The 21,890-nt window shown below is 33.8% G+C and overlaps 3 protein-coding genes across 20 annotated transcripts; 2 read left to right on the forward strand and 1 right to left on the reverse strand.

Annotated features, from left to right (window-relative positions):
• The first annotated feature begins 1,907 nt into the window (after positions 1-1,907).
• Positions 1,908-7,157, forward strand: LOC101265245 (uncharacterized). 14 transcript variants are annotated; one of them, XM_069299337.1, is made up of 6 exons: positions 1,908-3,082; positions 3,322-3,436; positions 3,555-3,602; positions 4,680-5,295; positions 5,398-6,243; positions 6,867-7,157. In XM_069299337.1, the coding sequence occupies exon 1, from the start codon at positions 2,328-2,330 to the stop codon at positions 2,940-2,942; it is 615 nt and encodes a 204-aa protein (XP_069155438.1). In that variant the 5' UTR covers positions 1,908-2,327; the 3' UTR covers positions 2,943-3,082; positions 3,322-3,436; positions 3,555-3,602; positions 4,680-5,295; positions 5,398-6,243; positions 6,867-7,157. The 14 variants fall into 14 exon arrangements, with proteins under 14 accessions (XP_069155438.1, XP_069155440.1, XP_069155445.1 ...); XM_069299339.1 differs by having other exon boundaries at positions 1,908-3,063; XM_069299344.1 differs by having other exon boundaries at positions 1,908-2,959.
• A 1,424-nt stretch (positions 7,158-8,581) lies between these two features.
• On the reverse strand, positions 8,582-20,866 carry LOC101264636 (probable protein phosphatase 2C 42). 4 transcript variants are annotated; one of them, XR_003247249.2, is made up of 8 exons: positions 20,176-20,866; positions 18,658-19,028; positions 17,847-18,083; positions 16,456-16,548; positions 15,685-15,782; positions 15,346-15,465; positions 8,990-9,237; positions 8,582-8,861 (listed from the first exon to the last, which is right to left on the reverse strand). XR_003247249.2 is itself a non-coding variant. In XM_026031592.2 (6 exons), the coding sequence occupies exons 1-6, from the start codon at positions 20,477-20,479 to the stop codon at positions 15,399-15,401; spliced, it is 1,170 nt and encodes a 389-aa protein (XP_025887377.1). In that variant the 5' UTR covers positions 20,480-20,866; the 3' UTR covers positions 15,087-15,398. The 4 variants fall into 4 exon arrangements, 2 of the variants coding, with proteins under 2 accessions (XP_025887377.1, XP_004241785.1); XR_003247250.2 differs by lacking the exons at positions 8,582-8,861; positions 8,990-9,237 and adding an exon at positions 15,087-15,190; XM_026031592.2 differs by lacking the exons at positions 8,582-8,861; positions 8,990-9,237 and having other exon boundaries at positions 15,087-15,465.
• On the forward strand, positions 10,002-15,063 carry LOC101264939 (protein PHOX1-like). Of its 2 annotated transcripts, XR_011221790.1 has the most exons (4): positions 10,002-10,341; positions 10,509-12,484; positions 12,574-12,801; positions 14,801-15,063. XR_011221790.1 is itself a non-coding variant. In XM_069299335.1 (3 exons), exons 2-3 carry the CDS (start codon positions 10,570-10,572, stop codon positions 12,714-12,716), a joined length of 2,058 nt encoding a protein of 685 aa, XP_069155436.1. In that variant the 5' UTR covers positions 10,002-10,341; positions 10,509-10,569; the 3' UTR covers positions 12,717-13,108. The 2 variants fall into 2 exon arrangements, 1 of the variants encoding a protein (XP_069155436.1); XM_069299335.1 differs by lacking the exon at positions 14,801-15,063 and having other exon boundaries at positions 12,574-13,108.
• Positions 20,867-21,890: the final 1,024 nt, after the last annotated feature.

The raw sequence follows: 21,890 nt of genomic DNA on the forward strand, positions 1-21,890 counted from the left end.
ATAAATTATACAAATGTAAAGGTAAGTTGATTTGTTTTGGGATTTAAAATTCAAATTTATTTAAACATTCAACCAACTATCAATTATTTTACTTTGGATGTAGTTTATTTTTTTTTGTTTTTCTATGGTAATATCTAGTAGGCATTTGACCATCAATATATATATTTTTTTACCTTTTCGTGCATGAATTTTTGAAATTTGAAAATATATTAAAAAGTTATTTTTTTAAAGCACGCACAAAATCAAAATAACTACAATTTTTATTTATGGCCATAATTTCAATTTCCGAACTCTATTTAAACAATAGAAAATTACTCCCTTTGTTATAATTTATTTATTTTACTTTTTTTTTTAATTTGTTTTTAAAAAAATATATTTTTTTATACTTCTTTATTTATTTAATATTTGATATGACTTATTTAAAACTATAAAATTCGAAGGGTGTTCGGATAAGTCAATTTTTAACTTCTGAAAATATTTGACAAATAATAATAGTCTTTAATTTAAATATAAATTGATTTTTTAAATTTTAAATTTCTTACTTAAATAAAAAGAAGTAATATTTTCAAATTTTTATAAGGAAATAAAAAGTGGTCCAACTTGATTATAACTAGAGTACTGGACAGCTAGATAAATATGACATCTATTTTGCCATACCATAAATCAGCCTATCCTATGCTTCCGCCAATTTAAGTCGGCGAATATAACCCATATTTTGTTTTATTTTCGGATAATGTACAAGTATTTTTTAATTTATGTTCAAAATTTCAGAGACACACTTACATAATACTAAGGTCTTATTATTTTATTAATTTATTTTATTAATAATTTTATATCCTTTTTCGACTTACATGACACTATTTTATGGGCTCAACACTAATTGATTTTTTTTCAAATTAAGATCACGTAAATCGAAAAGAGTTAGGAAATTACTTATAAAATAAGTTCGAAAGGATAATAGAACATTAGTAAGTTGATCCAAAAAATAACAAAAGATATCACGGTGTATAAAATTATCTTTTGCATTTTAACTTATTATTTACTATAGTCATGATAAATAAATAAACTACAAATAAAGAATTTTATAATTTAGATATGATAAGTTATGTTTCTTTTTATTCACCTTTACTTATTGACGATGAATTTTTATTTAATATAATGATAAATAAATGCGTATTTTACTATAATATGCATGACTAGTAACTTTAGAATTTTGTTTTTGAAAAATGATGAGGGAATTGGTAGTTATGTTAAAGGTAAAAAAAGACTATTTTTAGTTACAAAATTTTCAACTAAAAATAAAAAAGAAAAGTTACATAAATATATTATAACAAAAAATATTTATCTATTTATAGCAATAATATTTTTTAAATTAGATCACTTTTAATTCATTCATAAAACAATTTATTATTCATATATAGTACACATTTTAATGATTAATAAACATTTATTATATATTTTAATACACTTATATTACAATATGTCAAATTTTTACCAAACAAACATAATATATTTCAAAAAACAATTATAACTCATATATATTGCAAATTCACTTCAATACATATTACAAATTTAACATAATATTATTATAAGTGATAATAAAAAGGATAATATCATTAAAGTCATTAATTATTTATTAAATTATACTAATAATTTTTTAAATAAAAAATATTTTAATCTAACGAACAAATAAAAATAATTCAAAAATACCTTAATGTTCAACTCGAATTAACTCAATTTAATGTTAGCAAATTATGACTTCTACTGATGTTAACTATCAAAATAGCCCGACTCACTTATTTAATATTCTAATTACAAAATCCTCAAATTTTTTTCACACCAAATTAAATTAAAATTTTAAGTAAAAAATACAAAGTTATAATTTTTTTTCACACCAAATCAAATTAAAATCTTAAGTAAAAAATACAAAATTATAATTTCAAAATATTTCGAATTTCAAATTTATATACAATCAAACAAAAGACAAATACGTGGTACTCTATATTATTCTCTGCAAAAGCAGTCAGGCAAAACGGCTCCAGTTGTTGTCGTTTGCTATATAAGTCGCTGTCAATAGAGAAGCCCATATTCAACCTCCACTCTCGTCTCTCGGGTTAACTAGTGATCATGGTTACTTTAACCATACTAACAATTTGTTTTCCTAATTACACCTCAAAACTTCTTCTTATTTACAATCGGACCACCATCTTCTCCCACCTATAAATTTACCCTTCGACACTCGCTAGGTTTGCCAAACTGAAAAGCCTTAGGGCACTTTTTAAGAGATCTATACAAACAGAAATTGTTTATATAGATCTTCACTGAAAATGGCGAATTCCTCTAGAAGGCCGAGTGGGCCAGTGTTGCTTAAATCGGCGTTTGAGAGGTCAATCTCACCTACCGGCAGGTTCTGTAACACCACCACCACAGCAACTGATGCGATGTCGTTCGCTTCGTACAGCAACTCTAGCTTTTATTCCTCTCCGTCGACCGGCTGTTTCAACCGATCGGCTTCTCCGACGCGCGTGAATCTTCACGCTCTGGCGCCGGTGAATTCTTCGCCTAGCGTTAGGTTCTCCATTGACAGATCCATTTCTCCTCGGCGTTCCATGGCGGTGTCTCAACGTGATCAGGTGGTTCGGAAGCAGATCCCGAAGAGGACGTGCTTATGCTCACCTACGACGCATCCTGGTTCGTTCAGGTGTAGTATGCATAAGAATGTGAAGAATACTCCTTCGATTTCGTATTCCCCTAGCCGATTGAATGCACGGAGATCGGCGATGACAAATTCACTGGTGCGTATCTGTTCTGTTGAAGGTGATTTAGTGAAACGAGCTTTGGCTGCTCTTATTAGGCCATCGTCGCATCATCAGAGACGTCGAGGTGACTTTCAACCGCGTCCTAGCCGGCTTTCCAGAATGTCCAAAGCTGATAACCTGTGAAATTTCCGTGGTAACAGGTTGGTGATTTTCATATATTAACTGAGGCTCATCTCTTGAGAGTTTTCCGGCGGCGGCGTCTGATCCTGGCTGCGGTTCTTACTACTCCGGTGAAATGAAAGCTGTAGGGCAATTTTGATGCAGTATGGAAGTAGTAGAATTCTCCCTTGTACATATGGTTTTGTTGCAGTAACTGATTGCAATTGAAAGGACAATTTGGACTTTTAAAATCTAATTAAACCGATTAAAATTTAAAGCAAAAAAATCAGGAATTCGTAACTTCGATTAAAGATTAATTAACAAATCATGAGTAATTCGTTTGTGGATTTTTCTGATGTTCGATGAAGTGGTGTGACTTGTTTCTCTTTGTGTTCGTTCACAGCCTTTGTGTTTTCCGTCGTGTTTGGCGTTCATCGTTCCGTTTTGCGATGGCATTTCCCGTTCGTTCGCCGTATATGCGTTCGTCCTGTTTTGGCATCTTTGCGTCATCGTTCGAGGTATTTTATTTATATATTTTCCTTTTCTATATTTTTTTATATAGTTTTATTTACGTATTTAGTATTTATTTGTAGTTGAATTTGGTAATGTTATTCTTTTTGGTGTCCTGGTTTACAGGTTCGGCGTATAATTCAAATTCTTGGACTAACGGAGAGCTGATGCCGTGTACGTATTTAACTACAGATCTTCGTAAATTTTACCTTGTCTTGGATGACGGAGGGAGATGGGAGACTGAAAATGAACGTTAAATTCAAGTGAGACATTTGAACCTACTGGACAAAGTAACAAAAGAGGAATCTTGTTATTACAATAATGAAAATAATAATAATAGTAAAGTCTAAAAGGAGAAATAATAATTTGGAAATTAAGTAAAGGGGAAACGCCATTAATGAAAGCAAGAAAATGGGATACAGGCTGTACTGGTATGGCCCAGTTAGAATGCCAGTGGTCCTAAGCATGAACTTTCCCGAACATTGTGAAGTTACGGTATGATTAAAAATAGCTGGAGGTTAGTTGGCATATTGAGGGAAAGATAGGAAATGAGGAATGAGTCCAAAAAAAGGGAGGTCTTGAGTAGTTCCTACTTCATGATCCAGTCCCTTTTTGTTCATATTCATTCACACTCCCATTTAATATCCACCCTATATATACCAAAAACTAGTGACACAGAGTGCCAAGGAGAGGACTTGGAAAACGAAAGTTTTTTATTATCAACCTAAACATGACACCATTGGAATGGTTGCCACACTGCCACTCTATTTGTTAATATCCATTAATATTTCTTGCAAGAAATCTACAATTATTTTAAACCTAAAGTAACACTTATTGGTCATGATTCAACTGTATTTGACATAATTCTTTTATAAGTTAGATTTCAACCATTACCTAAAGATCTTTAGCAACCACATAACTCATTCACCTTGTAAAAAGCTTGTTGACCTAGAAAAGACATAAGATAATGCTCACAAAATTTCCAAGGAAGTTTTATAAAGGTGTTTGGAGTTTAAAGGTGTTCTCTTTTGGCTTATAATAAAGCAATTAAAGACATTTTATGATGGAGCCAAAGATTTGGATAGGAATTGTGAGAGGTGATTATTAAAACATTTTTCTATCATGACGAGGTTGCACGAGGGATCTACCCTTAGTATGTTAGGATGAATTAACGTGGTGTATTTAAGGAGAGGTGTCATGAATATGTATGATATTCGCTAATGACATATTATTTATCAACCAAACGTGCAGTTGAGTTAGCGATAGGTTGGAAGTTTGGACACGGTCCCTAGATCTAAAGGTGTCAAATTACATGACTAAAACAAAGTACATGGAGTGCAAGTTCAATGGTGTAACACATGAAAACAGAGGTGGAAGTGAAGATTAATATACAAGTCATACCCGGAAGAGGATGTTTCAAGTATCTTGGGTCAATAATCCAAGAAAACGAAAAATATTGATGATGACTCACACGTTGTATTGGAGTGGAAGGGTGAATTGGAGGTTTGCTTTCGGCATACTATGTGATAAGAATGTGTCACTAGAGCTTAAAGGTAAGTTCCGTATAGTAATGGTTAGACCTACTTCGTTGTATGAGGATAGAGTGCAGGCGAATCAAGAACACGCATGTTTAAAAGATGAAATTAGCAGATATGAGGAGGATGCTCAGATGCGTGTTTAGCATACTAAGAGAGATAAGATTAGGAACAAAGTTATACAAGATAAGGCGGAAGTTAGTGACTACTATGGCAGACAAGATGAGGGAAGAAATTAAGATAGTTCGGACATGTGAAGAGGAGGTGTGCGGATGCACCAATAAAAAGGTGTGAGAGGCTGACTATGAGAACACACCGTTTCTGCGAAGAAGGTATGTAAGACAGAGGTTTCCTAACAAACGATATTCTCCTTCTCTTGATTACTTGTTACTAACAGATTCAGTCAGCTTAGCTGTTTTGATAAGGCAATGCAGGTTGATAGCAAGTTCAAGTGGATTGAGGAAATGATGAAGTGTACTCACTCCACATAAATCAAAGTTGGGGGTTGGTCAAACTACCAGAAGGGAATAAGACAATCCAGAATAATGTATGTACAGGATGAAACAGAAGCATAATAGTTCAATGAAATATAAAGCAAGGTTGGTAATAAAAGGTTTTCAACAAAAGGCATGTATCAATTTACTGAGATTTTCTCCCTTGTGATTAAATTACCTACTATTCGAGTTGCTTTAGAATTGCTGTAGCATAAGATTTATATTTAGAGCATTTAGATGTAAGGACAGCCTCTCTTTATGATGATCAACATGAAAGACGTGTATGCGTAGCAACCTGAAGTGTACATACAGGCTGATAAGAAAAATATGGTGCGTAGACTGAAGAAGAGTCTCTATGGTTTGAAACAAGCACCAAGACCATACTTAAAGTTTGGCAGGTTTATGATGACTATTGGCTTACTTGGTATAATGATGATCACTGTTCTTACTTCAAGAAATTTATAAATTCGTACATCACTTTGCTCCTGTATATGGATGATATGTTGGTGACAGGTTAAAACATGTGTGGGATCACAAAACTGAAGGAGCAAATGTCTAGTGAATTTTTTGATAAAGAATTTGGGACTGGAAATTGAAAGAGACAGGTTGAAGCTGAGTCAGAAGAAATAGATTGAAAAAATAATTCTTAAAGAGGCTAAACATTTGGGATGCCAAGTTGGTGCACTTCAAGAAAATCTGAAAGCAAGTCCTTTGGCAGGTCACTTGAATTGGGATTGTTTTTGGCAAGCGTAGAAGTTAACTTTGTTTGAAAGAAAGAATCTTGAGGTGAGTTGCGACTTGTTCTTACTAAAGTTCTTTCCTGAAGAGATCATGTCCCATAAGTTATTTGAATTAATGTTTCTAAAGTATTAATGTGAGCTAAACTGGAATGAGTGAGCTCACATTGCGCATCATTGAATGAGTCTTTCTCGTGCTCTATTTTCTGCTTTGTGTTTATCCGTCTAATGGAAGTCTACTTATTTGTGTATGAGTGCTTTGTGGTAACTCTTTTCAGCCCTAAAACAGTACCTAATTCCCTGGAAAGATGACCAAGAAAAGACAACATATCCCATCAAGAATTGTGTCGTCTTTCATAGTGACAACAGCCATAATGTACTCTCTTATGCATGGTTATGATAAAGATAAAATGTAAAAAACTTCAATGCGAAATTTTAATAAATGGCAATCGTATAAAGATTACTAACTTTAAGGGATTAACATGAATGATGATCCATATAAAGAGTCATCGAGCATCCATATTTGTATTTTCTTTCTTATCCGTTCATCAAGTACATGTTTTCATCTTATGCCTTGGTTTGAGTTCATTGAGGAGAACGCTGAGACCTCTACTGTCAGTAGTATACTGACGTTCTCTTTTGTGGATTCTATATTGACCTATGCCAATATAGACACAGGTTTCATAGAGGAGCAGATTACAAAGTGTTGCTTTATTGCAGAAGTTGATTTGGTGAGCTCCACCCTTCACCGTGGAATTTCTTCTTTTTTCAGTTAGAATTTTTTTTAATTCAGTTTTTGGGGAATAGCCAGAAAATTTGTGTTCTGTGCATTCCCTTTAGCGCTCCAGTAGAAAGTGTCGGCTCTTGGTTGAAGCCGGTAAATCAAACACTATTTGGGGCCTTTATTTTCAATATAGTAGTAGGTTTATTCTTACTATTTTATAAAGAAATTTTAAATTAAAACTTGTAATTTTTATTTTTTTTTTAAAAAAAAATTCAAAACAGATTTGATCAAAACGTTCCTCAAGTCGAGAAAGGAAAATGAAAATAATAATAAATTGCCTGGACCTCGAATTTTTTTCAAAACATAATGTTCCTCAGATACACATTTTTAGGGTTATTTTTAAATGAGAAGTGTTGAGAAAAAAGACCTGATTATTTTCAAATGCATACATTGCTTGCGGAATAATGTTGACAATTTTTATAACATTTGCACATTTGGAAACTAAGTTTTTAAAATTAGAATTGATAAATTCTTAACAAAGATCGATAATGTATCAAGAGATTTCGGTCAGCAAAAAAACTATTAGAGAAAACTGATTATAACAATTTTTAGTGATTCCACATCTCAAAAAGCAGGAATAAACTTGATATTTATATATATATATATATATATATATATAAACTTGTGTTTAGTAGGGTTATGGTTGTTCACGATACTTGACATCATTTAGAGATTTTGATATATCTTCGAATTGTTGAAGATTTGTTGGAATAAAGTTTTTATTCAAAAATTTAGTTTTTAATTTCAAATTTAGAGTTTGATATACTTACTAAGTTCTGAAAATTTGTTCAAGTACATGCTAGAACAAATTGATAATAAGTGCCAATTAGGACTGGACTTAAAAGATGAATTATGACAATGTGTACAAAATCAAATATCTCTCATGTTCTTGCCGAAGAAAAAAGGACAAATCGGCCCTACTGGTCCTTATCTTATCACGCTATACATGTGTTTGTAAATTCTATACGAAAAATATCCTTATCACAAACACTCATCGAATTCATCAAAGCTTATACTTCACCACGAATTCTTGTAGAAAATTCTCGTTGCTTGAGTTGTGTCGAAAGAAACTGTCCTTAAGGATATTTCACCCGGTATCAGTGTATCCCAGGATTCAACAAGCTCTTCTAATAACTAACAAAGATTCAATTAAAAGAAAACCCAACATAAGAATATATCAAAAGAAAGAATTGTTTTCTTGTCTTCCCTCTTACTCAATATTAGTAAGAATTAGACTTATGTAACTATTGAGAGTGAAGATATTCTACATAATGTGAATATTCCACCCAAAAGTTGGCCCAAAGACTCCCATTTCTTTCTTTCTTGGTCAACAACCAAGCACATTTCCAACAAGTCTCTCTTCTTTTTTTTTTTTTTTTGGGGGGAGGGGGGGAGGCAGACAAATAAAATGGAATCTTACTATATTTATTGAATTTGGTCTAGCTATATTACAAGCTTCTGTTTTTACGATCAACAGGAAATTAGTAACCTCTCAAATATGTGAATGGTTGAAATAGTCAAAAACCATAAAAGGCATTGAACACATTAATGAATTGAAGGCAATTCATTTCAACAAAAGAAACATTTTGTAACAACCATATTATAACAGGGGAAAAAATGGCAATAGAATATTATTTATGGAGAGAAATATTTAGAACATAAAATAATATTCTCTTTCAAGTATAATAGGAAATAATATAACTTTTGAGATACTAGAATCATTTTTCCAACAACATGGAGATATTTCAAACAAGTATATTAGTTTGGGAAATTAAGTTACCGAGTATCTAAAGTGCACTTTCTTCAAATGATCAAAAAGGAAGGTGAGCTTGCTTCTTATTCCTGTGTTTGATCTTTTCCGCCTCTGCTTGGTTTGTGGTCACCTATGTTAGTCGACTTTCAGTACAATCTCTAAAGAAGAGAAATATATAGTTTATATACAACCTCTAAAGGAAGAGAATTATATAGTTTATATACAGAAGAAAAACTAATTTTGAGTTCTATTACGTACCTAAAAAAGACGCGAGAATTGGACATTCACAAGACCACTTCGCTTTGATTCTTATCATGATACATTCTTGTAGTAAACGAGTGGTTGAGAAACAAGTCCTATTGGGAGGGGCAGAGAACACTTGGATACCATTCTCACACTCGATATTGAGGTTGGTAGGTCAAATCCCATATGTCCATCCAAGTGATTGAGTTGAAGCTTTGAACGTAGAGCACAATGAAACCGGGGAGAGGAGTAGAGTCTACCAACTATGAAAGATATGAGTAGATTCATGTCAAATCTAGGTACAAGTAGTTGAAATGTTGTGATGTGATTTTGAACAACATGTTAGCAATAAAAGGTTTTTCTTTGCTCTACCCAAGTGCAACAATTAGATGTTGATTCCATGAAGTACATCTTTCTCATGGAATTTGCAGTTGAAATTTATATAATTCCACACAGAGCAAAGAGAAGTTAATACATATTTATTTACTACGAAAATGACCTCCCACAACCATCATCCTCTTATATATATTGCTTCATAATATATTATATTATATTTATATTTTTAATATTCATGATGTTCAAATAAATTATATCATGTTTTTTTCAACAACATAAAAAATTCAACCTACGTAAAAAACAGGATATTAGGTAGTGCGGTAAAATAAAAATAAAATATAATTAACGAAAAACAAAGTAATATACAAAATAAAGTATACATTAAGGACCAATATAGCCCACCTTCTATAGATGAACGATGAAAACTAACATTCTAAATCATTTGGCTTTCTTGTAAATCTAACATATCATAAAATAAAAAATAAAAAAGCCTGATTCCGAATTTTTAAATTTATGAATTTTGCTACGTAGGTTCGCTCTTGATCATAAATATACCGTAAATCAATTTTTAATTTGTAATTTCTGCATACACAATATTTTACAACATTAATGGATTTTTTTTTCTAAAGTTATAACCAAAATTCCAACAAATATTTTCTAAAATAATTATTACTGTTGAAACGATTAATTTAAAACCAAATTGAGAGAGTCCTCGGAATGTTTTGTTCAAAATTATGGTGCGCACGTCTTGCCCAAAAAAAAAAAAAAGAACATGAGACGTAGAAACAAACATGGAAGAGAAAGGAAAACAAAACAAATCTAAACAAACAATCATTGCAGATCTGATTTATCTGTCAATATTTTCCTTTTCTCTTCCATATATATATATATATATCAATTAATTGTTGTCGATCGACTATATATACGAATCAAAAAAAAATTAATTATTTCAAGATAGCGATACGTTCTAAAAAAAGTAAACGGAGAAGTTTTCATATGATCTTTTTTGTTGGAAGGGCGTGTTATTGAAGGTAATCTTTTTTTTTTTCTTTCTTTCAATTTAGGTTACATTTCTACAATGTATTATCTAATTCCATGAATCAAAATTACATCTGTACAATTGAATTTGATGATCACTTGCCATGAACATGTTTGAAAAGATTTGGTCTTTAATTTATAGTTATTTATTCATTTTCAGGGCAAAATTATAAGTTTGATTTTGGGGCTATTCTAAGATTAGCTTATTGGAGTTATAAACCATGGGGAAGCCAACAGGTAAGAAGAAAAGTAATGTAAAATCAAAGTCAAATGATGGAAATGTGAAGCATAAATCAAAAGCATTTGATGAGGACACAGCTGTATTTATCAAGATGTCTAAAGAATTGAAGGAAGAAGGGAACAGGTTCTTTCAGAAACGCGATCACGAGGGAGCCATGTTGAAATATGAGAAGGCACTCAAATTGCTTCCTAGGAACCATATTGATGTTGCTTATTTGCATAGCAACTTGGCTAGTTGCTACATGCAAATGGGGCGTAGCGAGTTTCCAAAAGCTATAAATGAATGTAACTTGGCACTTGAAGTTGCTCCCAAGTATAGCAAAGCTTTGTTGAAGAGAGCAAAGTGTTATGAGTCATTGAATAGGCTTGATTTAGCTTTAAGAGATGTGAACCATGTCTTGAGTATTGAACCCAACAATTTGACTGCTTTAGAGATTGCAGACAAGGTTAAAAAGGAAATAGAAGAAATACTTAAAGTTGAAAATAAGAAGTTAGTCTTACCCCTTCCAGTATCTGCCAATGTTGTGAAGGATAACATGAAAAAGGAGAAGAAGAACAATAAATTTGATAGAAAGAGGATAGTTGAAATCAAGGAAACTAAGATTGATGGAGTCGAAGAAAAGAAGGCCGAGGACAAGGTGGTAGTGGAGGAGAAGAGAACTGTCCAGGGAGAAAAAACGATGATAAGAACAGTGAAGTTGGTTCTTGGAGAGGATATAAGATGGGCACAGTTACCAGTTGGTTGCAGTTTTCGACTTGTGAGAGATATAGTTCTAGATCGATTTCCAAATTTGAAGGGTGCACTTATCAAGTACAAGGATCAAGAAGGTGATTTGGTAACTATTACAACTACTGATGAGCTCAGGTTGGCTGAATCATCTGTTGGTCTTCAAGGTTCTTTAAGACTCTACATCAAAGAAGTTAGTCCAGATAAAGAACCTATGTATTTGAGGGTTGAAGAAGATGAGAAATCGAGCATCTGCAGATCAAATATAGTAAAAAAGGATGGGGAACTGAATAAAGGGCCAATCTGCCCTGAGAACTGGTTTGTCCAATTCGCAAGGCTATTCAAGAACCATGTTGGAGTTGATTGTGACTCGTATCTGGATCTTCACGAGACAGGAATGAAATTATATTCAGAAGCTATGGAGGACACTGTTACAAATGAAGAAGCAGAAGAGCTTTTTGACATTGCTTCAGCTCAGTTCCAAGAGATGGCAGCTTTGTCTTTGTTTAACTGGGGAAATGTACACATGTCTAGAGCAAGAAAAGAAGTATTTTTCACAGAAGAGGGTTCTGGAGAGACGGTGTCGGAACAGGTTAAATCTGCATATGAATGGGCAGAAAAAGAATATGAAACTGCAGAAATGAGGTATGAAGAAGCTCTTAGAGTCAAGCCTGATTTCTATGAAAGCCTTCTTGCACTAGGTCAGCAGCAGTTTGAACAAGCAAAACTCTCATGGTACTATTTGATTGGGAGTAAAGTTGAATTAGAGACAGGGACATGTGCAGAGATCTTGGAGCTATATAATAAGGCTGAGGATAGCATCGATAGAGGGATGGAAATGTGGGAAGAGATGGAAGAACAACATCTAAATGGACTCTCAAAATATGAGGAATATAAATCTCAATTGTACAAAAGGGGATTGGAGGGTATACTTAAAGATAAATCATCTGAAGAAACTAAAGAGCAGACTGAAAACATGAGGTCTCAGATTTACCTGTTATGGGGAACCATGCTCTACGAGCGTTCCGTGGTGGAATTTAAGATAGGATTACCAACCTGGGAAGAATGTCTAGATGTTGCAGTAGAAAAGTTTGAACTAGCTGGAGCATCACATTCTGATATTGCAGTCATGATAAAGAACCACTGTTCCAATGAAACTGCTCTCGAAGGTAAAATATGAGTGAGACATTTATTAGCTGGTCTTTTTATGTTTCTCTTGAGTGATTTTCTTTAACATATTGTACCTGTTCAATTCCAGGGTTCAAAGTTGATGAGATTGTTCAGGCATGGAGTGAGATGTATGATACAAACAGGTGGCAGACTGGGGTGCCAACTTTCAGGCTAGAACCATTGTTCCGCCGTCGGGTTTCAAGCCTTCATTCTATACTGGAAAATATTTGAATTGCAAAGCTATGATACCTTAAAACAAAGACTATTGGTATCGACTCAACAACTTTATGCAGTGATATACTTCCCAAGTCAATATGTAAGTAACTGCTTCCCAGAGTAGTGTGTCCTTTACATACTAATGCTATTGTGACTAAATGGTGGTGAGAATAACTCGAAGCATGTTACCCTCGATGTCTGATGCTTTTCCTGTCTGTTCTTCCCACTCTTGAGTTATTACAAGAAAATAAAACCATAAAAGAGTAACTTGAATGGCAAAAAAGGAAAAGGAAGATAATTTTAGAGATGCATGTTTCTGAATAAGATTTCATGTGATATTTTCTTGATTGACAATGTTATCATCTCAAAACAAAGATTTTTATTTATGTGAACTCTTGTGATTGTTATGGTCTGTCTTGGGATTTTGCCGTATCTTCACATCAGTTACAAGTCAGAATGTCATGTTAGCTTCGGTTGAAACAGGACATAATATAGGAGATAAATTAGAAGCAGTAGAAGTTAAATAGGATTGGCCAAGCTTCTGTGAAGCCAGAAGTGCTTATTTTTAGAGCGTTGAGGTGTTCAGCTAAGCTTTTTAGGAAAAAATGTGTTGTTGAATCTTGAGTAGCAGCAAAGGTGTTTTTCAAAAGCTGAAAAAAGAAGCTTTTCCTTGAAGCACTTTGAGAACCTTAGCCAAGCACAAATTGGTTCTCTAACATTGGCAAAAGTGCTCTTCAAATAAATTTGTCAAACACAAACTGCTCCTCTTTAAAAGTCCTTTTTCTGAAAGCACTTCTGTCAAAAAACAGTTTTCAAAATGAACAGATTCTTAAAGCTTGGCTAAACAGGCTATAAATGTGAAGAATAGAGTCCTAACTGCAGAAAATCTGACAGTGAAACAACTCATATGAAAGTCTCCTATAAAAGTACTGTTCAGCAGTAACTGGAAACTCAGTTAAAAGATACTGATTTTAATCAACTGTAGCATTATTGAACCAAATATTCAGTTATAGCTACCAATAAGAAGTTCCTTTGGTTGTCATTCACAAATATCCTTGTGGAAGGGGCTTTTTCCTTTGAACAGCATCTTCCCTAGAACCCTGAATAATTTTTGTTCAGAATCTTGGCTCATAAATTGCATTATTTTTATTTTTATTTTATTTTTTTTTTACGACAAGGGAAACCCGCAGCCGCTACCCTTTTGGGTGCGCACAGGGTAAAACCCCGCTCCTATGCAATAGCTCGCAAACCACATAGGAGAGGTAACCCGCACTAAGCAAGCCTAGTGCGACGAGCTCGACCCAGAAGGCAAATCCCTTGCTTTCACTGGCAAGGGGTTTCGAACTTGAGACCTCCAACATGGAAGTCCCAAGCTCAAACCACTGGACCACCCCGAAGGTTTTGTTGTTGTTATGCTAGTTACTTATGTTACAAAATAAACTACAAATCTATCTAGCGCTTGAATGTAACTCTGCAATATAGTTCATTTTGCATCTTATGAAATCCTCACCAATTTGTTAGTCTTGGCAAGTTTTTGATGACAAGGGAACTCGCAGTTGCTATCCTTTGGGTGCACACGGGGTAAACCCTGCAGACCTAACTTGTCAAAGCTAAAGTCTTACATATAGCCTGATGATCCTAGTTTTGGCTGATGAAGATGTCATAAGTTGAGGAATGTCCTGTGCGCAATTTATTTTTAATTGCAGCTGCATAAGAACCTCTCTCTATTGCTTTTGTTTTACTGGGAGAGGGATCATACAATTTTTTTCTAATAACCGTAGTGTCCAGGGCAACTTGCACGCACATCGCCTAATTCCACGGGATATTAGTCACCTACAACAGGTACCAAGTAACTCTGTCCATAAGGCTAGAATAGATGGGAAGAAATCACCTAGTGTTTTTGTCTTAGTTGGGATTTGAGCCTAAGAACTCATGGTGCTCAATCCACTTTATTGACCACTAGGCCACACCCTTGGGTGCCGAGGGATCATATATGCTTTCAATAATAACTTATCATACACATATTAGATTACTACTGTTTGTTAAATATAGAAGATGCATATCCTTCACTTGTAAGCGATTTTCTCGTGCTCTTGCAGATTCTTTCTTGTGACTTATTGTCTTCATGTTCTGTTATATTTGCCTTTGCTGATACATCGCCGAGTTCCATCTTTTCGAGAGATTTATTTGTTCTACATGTGAAGGTTTCTGTGCCATCATTGGCTTTTACAGTTTTTTGTTATTTTTTGTTAGAGACCCATGCAAATTAGTTGCATTCAATTTTCTCAAAGCTAATAAACTGTAACATTGAATTTGTAAGTCTGTTGTATATAAAAAATTGCACTTTCGGTTTTCGTTTTCATTCAATCTCACAGATATGGTATATAGCTAGTCAAGAGAAGTTTATTCTATAATTAATACTTCAAATTGTTACCGTTAGCCATCCACATCGCGAAAACGGTGATTATAAATTAACAGAGCAGAAAATGCTGTAAGCAAAAGAAAGGGATGTATGTCAACAGGGCCGAACATAGTGTATATGTAGCAGCTCCGACCTTGCATATATATATATATATATTATATATATATATATATGACAATCTATTAGAATCAGTATATTATTAAGAGAAGTGAACCTAACCACCTGCTTCAAGAGAGTCAGGTGCAGTTGCCCATTGTTCCTCCAACTAGTTAAACTCAAGGAACTTCCTGGATCTGCCCCTGCCTGCCAACCTCCAAATGGTGCTTTTGGCAGGAAAACTTCCTGGGCAAAGAAATGCAAAGTTGGTTAAATGTGGAAAATGGCTGCACAAAAAGTTAGATGAGTTTGTCCAGTACAATAAGACAGTGGAATCAGAAGCACCAAAAAAGGGGTAGATGCAGTCAAGGAGTTTGGATTTGGATTTTGTGTGTGTGTGTGTGTTTGTGAAGCTATCAATGAATTTAAAGAAAAAGAGGTCTTCAATATCAAACTGTAGCTCACCTTGCAAGATGAGAAAATGACCCCCATCTCCAAGTTCTTGAAACCAACGGCGTATGCCAAGCCTCCATTGCCATTTTAAAGAATTGAAACCATATTCTCTGTGTTATTTGAAGAATATGATTTCTTCAACAAAGGATACCATATACACAAAATCTATGAGGACAAAATACTAAGATTAAATTCAAGCGAGCTCGTTTGATTGGTCAAACAATTGTTCTCTTCTAAGGGAAATAAAGTTCTTCCAATTAAACGATAAGACCGCAGCAGCATCCTCTTTTAATTCAAAAGCCATCATTCTCTTGTGGCGAACTTTTTCCTTTTTACACTTGTAACAGGCGATAATGTTGCAAGAAATTAACAAAATACTCCAGAATCCAAAATAAAAACTAGTGTACAGAACAAATTAATAATGAAACAAGGCTGTTACATAGAGGTTGACTGTATCCGAAACTTTTGAATTAGCATTCTTCTTGAACTCCACCTATAACAAGGTTTGAGAAATTCAAATTATAAGCCTCTTCAAAGGAAAAAAACACTCTCATACAGTGTAGTTGCTTCACTGATGCTGCTCCGGAGCCGCATATCAAGGAAAATTTTGGTGTTGTGACAGAACCTCAGGCACTAGTAAAAAATAATATATTCCTTCAACAATCAGTGTTCTAAAGCACTCCGAATAGAAAGTGTTGGATCTTGCACAACGCCTCTACATATCAGGTCATGGTTTAAGAATAAAATAATTACAGTTATATCATCGTGAAAATGACGTCGGACCTTTTTGTCAATGTTTCGAAGATCAGAATATCGCATCTCTCTTTTTTTGGCAGCTACATGGAGAGCAGCCTTGACAAGCCTCTTTGCACTTCCCTGTATTTGCAAGAAAAATATGAGCATGAAAAAGTGAGCAGATTTATTTTCACGTTCAAGAGTGCATACCAAAATACATCAGAAGGGACAACGAGCTAAAACCATCTCTTTAAAAGAGTCAAAATGTCCGGCATGTGTTTATACACTTCAACAAAGAGAAAGATATATATATATATATATATAGAGAGAGAGAGAGAGAGGATCTCGAAGGGAAGCCTTAATTAATAAATTGAACCATGAAGAGTAAAAGGATAAGAGTTATGTCATTTGGCATGGTACTGAGTTTACAGGGTTGTTAGTATGGAGAGTAAAGATGATATAACTGTGAGTAAATCAAATGGAATTTCAAGGCAGGGCCACAGCTTGAGTGGCTTCAATCACTGGTGTGCTCCCAAGATCAAAGTAACATTTGATTATCATTCATATGTTACAGAGCTCTTTTGGAAAATACATGATATCTTTGGTACACTTCTGTTACTTTTTCTTTCACCATTCACCATAAAAATAAAATATACACCGTAGGAACAAATGATCCCATTTCAAACTAGATTTGGAAGGTCTGAGCATTTCATTTAAAAGACATCACAAAGAGGCATCACACCTACTCGCAGAAATTGAAAGAGATCACAAGGAGAATAGAACTTGGAAGGTGAAAGCATCTTCTCACCTGAAAACCTGATTATTTGGTGCTAAAGAGATCGACTTTTCAATAAAATTATGAAGGAATAATTAAGGAGAAAATTCAGGGTATAAATAATGGAAAGACATTAGAGAAGTCATCTACAAGTTGCTGAAATCTAATGGGGAATGCCAGAGAGCTTGAAAACCTAAAAGAGAAGTAACGTCTGAAGATATCATTCAGAAATCATGAGGGTGATCGTAGGATGTGTACTTATGCTGGTATAGACAAGCACTTATGGAGTGTATGAGGAAGTTGACTCTTGGATGGTCCAATTTAGTACACTGGATGTATATCACTGTGTGATTGCCGATTTGGTTAGCATATATATCTATCTCTTTTGTTTTCTGTGTGGTTTGCCTTTAGTGTAAGAAGAATACAGTATTCCTCTTAATAGATGGTTAAGTTACAGTAGTTTGATGCGCTTTGATTTTATAGACTTCTACATACTTGGTAGTTACTGAAAATTATCCTTGAATTATCAAAATAAAAATAAAAATTATGTATATCATCAAAAGCAAACATGTATTTGAAGTCATAGTTTGCCCATAAGAAGCATATTAGCTTAAATTGAACAGAATAAGAAGGAAAGTATAATGGTTTGGTGCATAGAACTTACTTTACGAGGGTGACTCTTCACAATTTCAACGGCCTTTTCATTGCTCAAGTGCTCCCATAGACCATCAGAAGCAAATATGAGGAAGGAGTCATTTGGATGTAGAGGATGTTTTAAAATTGTTGGAGTGGCCAACAGGATAGGCATATTAAGGGGTTGAGGAACTCTGAATTTTCCATTTGTTGGTTCCCTGCAAAATCTTGTGTGTTTAAGATAAACATCACCAATGGATCTTGAGACCTGCAGTCAATTTAGGAGACTGTTTACTAAGAAATAAGTTGCAGACTAGAGAATGAATTCTAATTTTTATCCATGTAAAGCAACAATTGTAGAACTCCAATTCGAAAGTATGACATACAGGTACAAACTGATCAACCATAGACTAGTGACACTTTCAGCCAAAAAACAGAATTCTTTATCCTAACGATAAAGACATAAAATATTAAAATCGATGAGAAACAGTAGATATTCGAGACGCGTATCAATTTTTCTTTAAAACATGATGTCATCTTGAAAGTTTTTAAACCTGCTTTTCTACCCAAATTCAGTTTACTCGGGTTCATTATTACACCATATGACCATACATAACATGGTAATTCCCCAGAAAAAAGAAGACCGACAGAAGCTCAATTATTTACTGTAAGTGGCCATAGAAATAAAATTATTCACATAAGACTACTCTTTTAGATCGTGATACACATCAAAGCACCTACGCATATCCTTTACAAGCATAGGAATATGGGAAATGCAGGGAGAATTTGGAAGTTTTTTTCATAATTTAATAACATGAAACTTTTCGTATAGTTGACCTTACCTGAATTATTCCTTTTACCCTCCAAACACCATGTCTAAGAACAACAATTTGAGGATCATTTGGATGCAAGTCTTTTTGCTCCCACCTAACAGACTCAATATTGGCATTATGCTCCGTTGATAGCTGCATGGCAGCAATTTCTCCAGTGTTTCCAACCTTCTTTCCAAGGACTACACGAGAGTCACCAAGATTTGCTACAAAGAGTGTCTGCTGATATATAGCTCCAACCAGGCAGCATGCCCCCACTGTTGCTAGTTGTGGTCGAGAATGCCAATTTTCCGAAACAACAGAAGTAAACCCTCTCTCTGTCTCAAGAAAGGCCCTTTGAATTGTCTCCTCTGTGACTACACCATTTCCTTCAGCTGATATTGCTGCATTAAGGGTAAAATCCATGAAACCACTACAAAAGTTTTCCTTTCCTAATGTTCAACACCTAAATTCAAATTTGTAACCCTCAGGGCTTTGGTCTAGTACTAAGAATGCAGTGCATGATGTGTGCCATTGACCCTCGCGGATTTCTATTATCAAGAAAATATATCCAACATATTTCAGTATTTCAAAAATTTTGAGGAAAAAGGAAACAATCAATGGAAGATGTAAGCCCCTGGTTTTAGGACTTTGGGAGTTATAGATGGTAATGGAGCAGAAGGCCCAAATGAAGACCAACCCACTACATGAACACATTAACAAAGTAGATATCAGGAATTTCTATATAATAATTTAGGAACCCTTTACGGTATAAGCTAGTTATGCAATTGAACCCCTCGACTAGAATGCCTCTAAAATATCCACACACCCTATTCATCAAGAAACCTGCAGAGAAGGTACCTAGAGTTAGGATTTTTGTAACAGGGATTTTCAAGAGTTGATCTTTTTCAGTTGTACAATGCAACTGCTACCAGACATCACGGAGAATTTCCATATCCTTATGATTATTCCCAGAAACAAAATTTAGTAAGGTTCTAGAATGAAATAGGCTCGAATTAAGCGGAATACAAAAGATTCATATAACTGAGCAGGTGCCTTTAGTTAAGTCCTTTTTGACTCATAGGTTCATTTAAAAGGTCAGTTGTTCAAGTCAATAAACATGAAGGCCCCTCCTCACTAAAGCTTAAATGATCACTTTTCTAGTTAGAAACCAACGTCTTGGGACTAATGTGGAATCCACTCAAGGACCCCCTCCCCGCCCTGTGACTTCAACTGATTAGACTTGAGCCTAGTTTTGCCTCATTCTTGAATCAACCTTCCCCACTTAAGTCAACATATCCTAATACTCATTAGACTTGGGCTACTCTTGACTCAAGCTTCCCCACTTAAATCGACATATCCTAATACTAATTAAGACTTGGGGCTACTCTTGCTTCATTCTTGATTCAACATTCCCCACTTAAATCGACTATCCTTATTTCGATATGAGCCGCAGTAGATTGACTAAAGATTGTCTATGTAGCAAATTTAACATCTTTTTTTTCTCCAATAAAACAGATAAAAAAAATTACAAACAGAAAGAAGATAAACCTTGGAAATGTCGAAATAAGTGATCACAAACATAACGAGCAGTTTCAGGTCCACCATGACCATCATAGACTCCAACAAAAGTTCCAAATGGACCAGACTCAATCTGGCTCTGATCCTCTAAGACCTGATTAGCTTGCACAATAGCCATGGAATATTCCCCACTCCCACAATTCCCAATATCATGAAACCACAACAACCCATCTTTCCCAAATCCACCATTGGAACTTTCACCACCCCTAATTTCACTTCTTCCAGCTCCACCACTACATTCACTGTAACTCAAACATCTTGGAAGGAAATTCATCAAATCAAAATTCAAGAATCCCACATGGAGCTAACCCCAATTCAAAAAAAAACAAGTACCCAACTTTCAAAATTGAAAATTTACAAGTTGAATCAAACTTTCTTGAAGCAATACTAAGAGTTAGATACAGATATGTATATGTAGAGGATTGTAGTTTGGGGGTAAGGGGGGCAGAGGGAAGTGGGAGGTGTTGGTTGGAGGAGGAACACGAAATAGAATGTGCCTCATTCTTAATTTTGTCGGCTGCTATTAACAATCTCTCTATTGCTTTCTTATACTCCACCATCACAAAATACTTTTCTTATATTCCATCTCCAACTTCCTATTCGTTTAACAGTGAAGATTTCAAATAGGAAAAAGAGATATACCCTTCAATTTTATCGAGATAATATATTATTCGTTATAAAAGTAATTTATATATGCGCTTACCATTATATAAACGGCTTACATATACTCCTATCGTTACAAAATATCTCACATATATCCTTCATTTTAACGAAAGTTAAAAAAATAATTTTTAAATTTATATTTATTACTTCTAATTTTCTAAAAAAAATTATTTAGGGATATATATGATTCTTTTATCAAAGTTCAAGTTATATTTTAATTTTTTCATACATAAATTATTTTTTGACTTCTTTTATTATAATTATTTGAGTTTCTTATTCTTATTTTGATTTTTTTTCTTTCATTCCTTAATTTAAAGAAAAAAATTAAACGATTTTTTTATGTGTATTGTAATTTAATTTCGTATTCGAAGAAAAAATTTGGTCATCTACAATAAGTTTTACAAGAATATTAGTGAAACATAAAAAAATTTGATTATCAAAATAATAATTATAAATTAGTCATTGAAACAAAAAAGTCAAAAAAAAATATGTTTGACGAGTATTAAATTTACTCATATGGGATTATATTTTTTTTAAAAATAATAATAAAAATTTAGATTAATTTTTTTTCATTTCCGTTAGAGGAAAAAGATATATATGAGTCATTAATTTACAAGTATGGATATATATGAGTCACTTTCATAATAATGAGTATATCATCTCTAAACATACTTTTTTTCCTTTCAAATATACATAATTTACTTATAAATATGATGACAAATTAATAAAGAATGCACGTAAATCGATAGATTGAGTTTCTCAAAAGTAACACTAACACATCATATAATAACATACCGTTTGAGAGTGCTGCAAATAAAAACATGATTTTTAAATCCTAAGTAACTTTATATATGACATGATATTAAAAAATTACTTGTTAAATCAATACCCATTACTAATAAATCTAGGCAAAAGGCTCAAATATGTCATTAAACTTTTAGAAAAGGTTTATCTATTCCTCAGTTAAAAGTTTGACTTATTTATGTCATTATCGTTAAAGTTTAACTCATTCATGTTATTAT

The sequence above is a fragment of the Solanum lycopersicum genome, chromosome 6 (assembly GCF_036512215.1).
Source record: "Solanum lycopersicum chromosome 6, SLM_r2.1".
NCBI classification, from domain to species: domain Eukaryota; kingdom Viridiplantae; phylum Streptophyta; class Magnoliopsida; order Solanales; family Solanaceae; genus Solanum; species Solanum lycopersicum.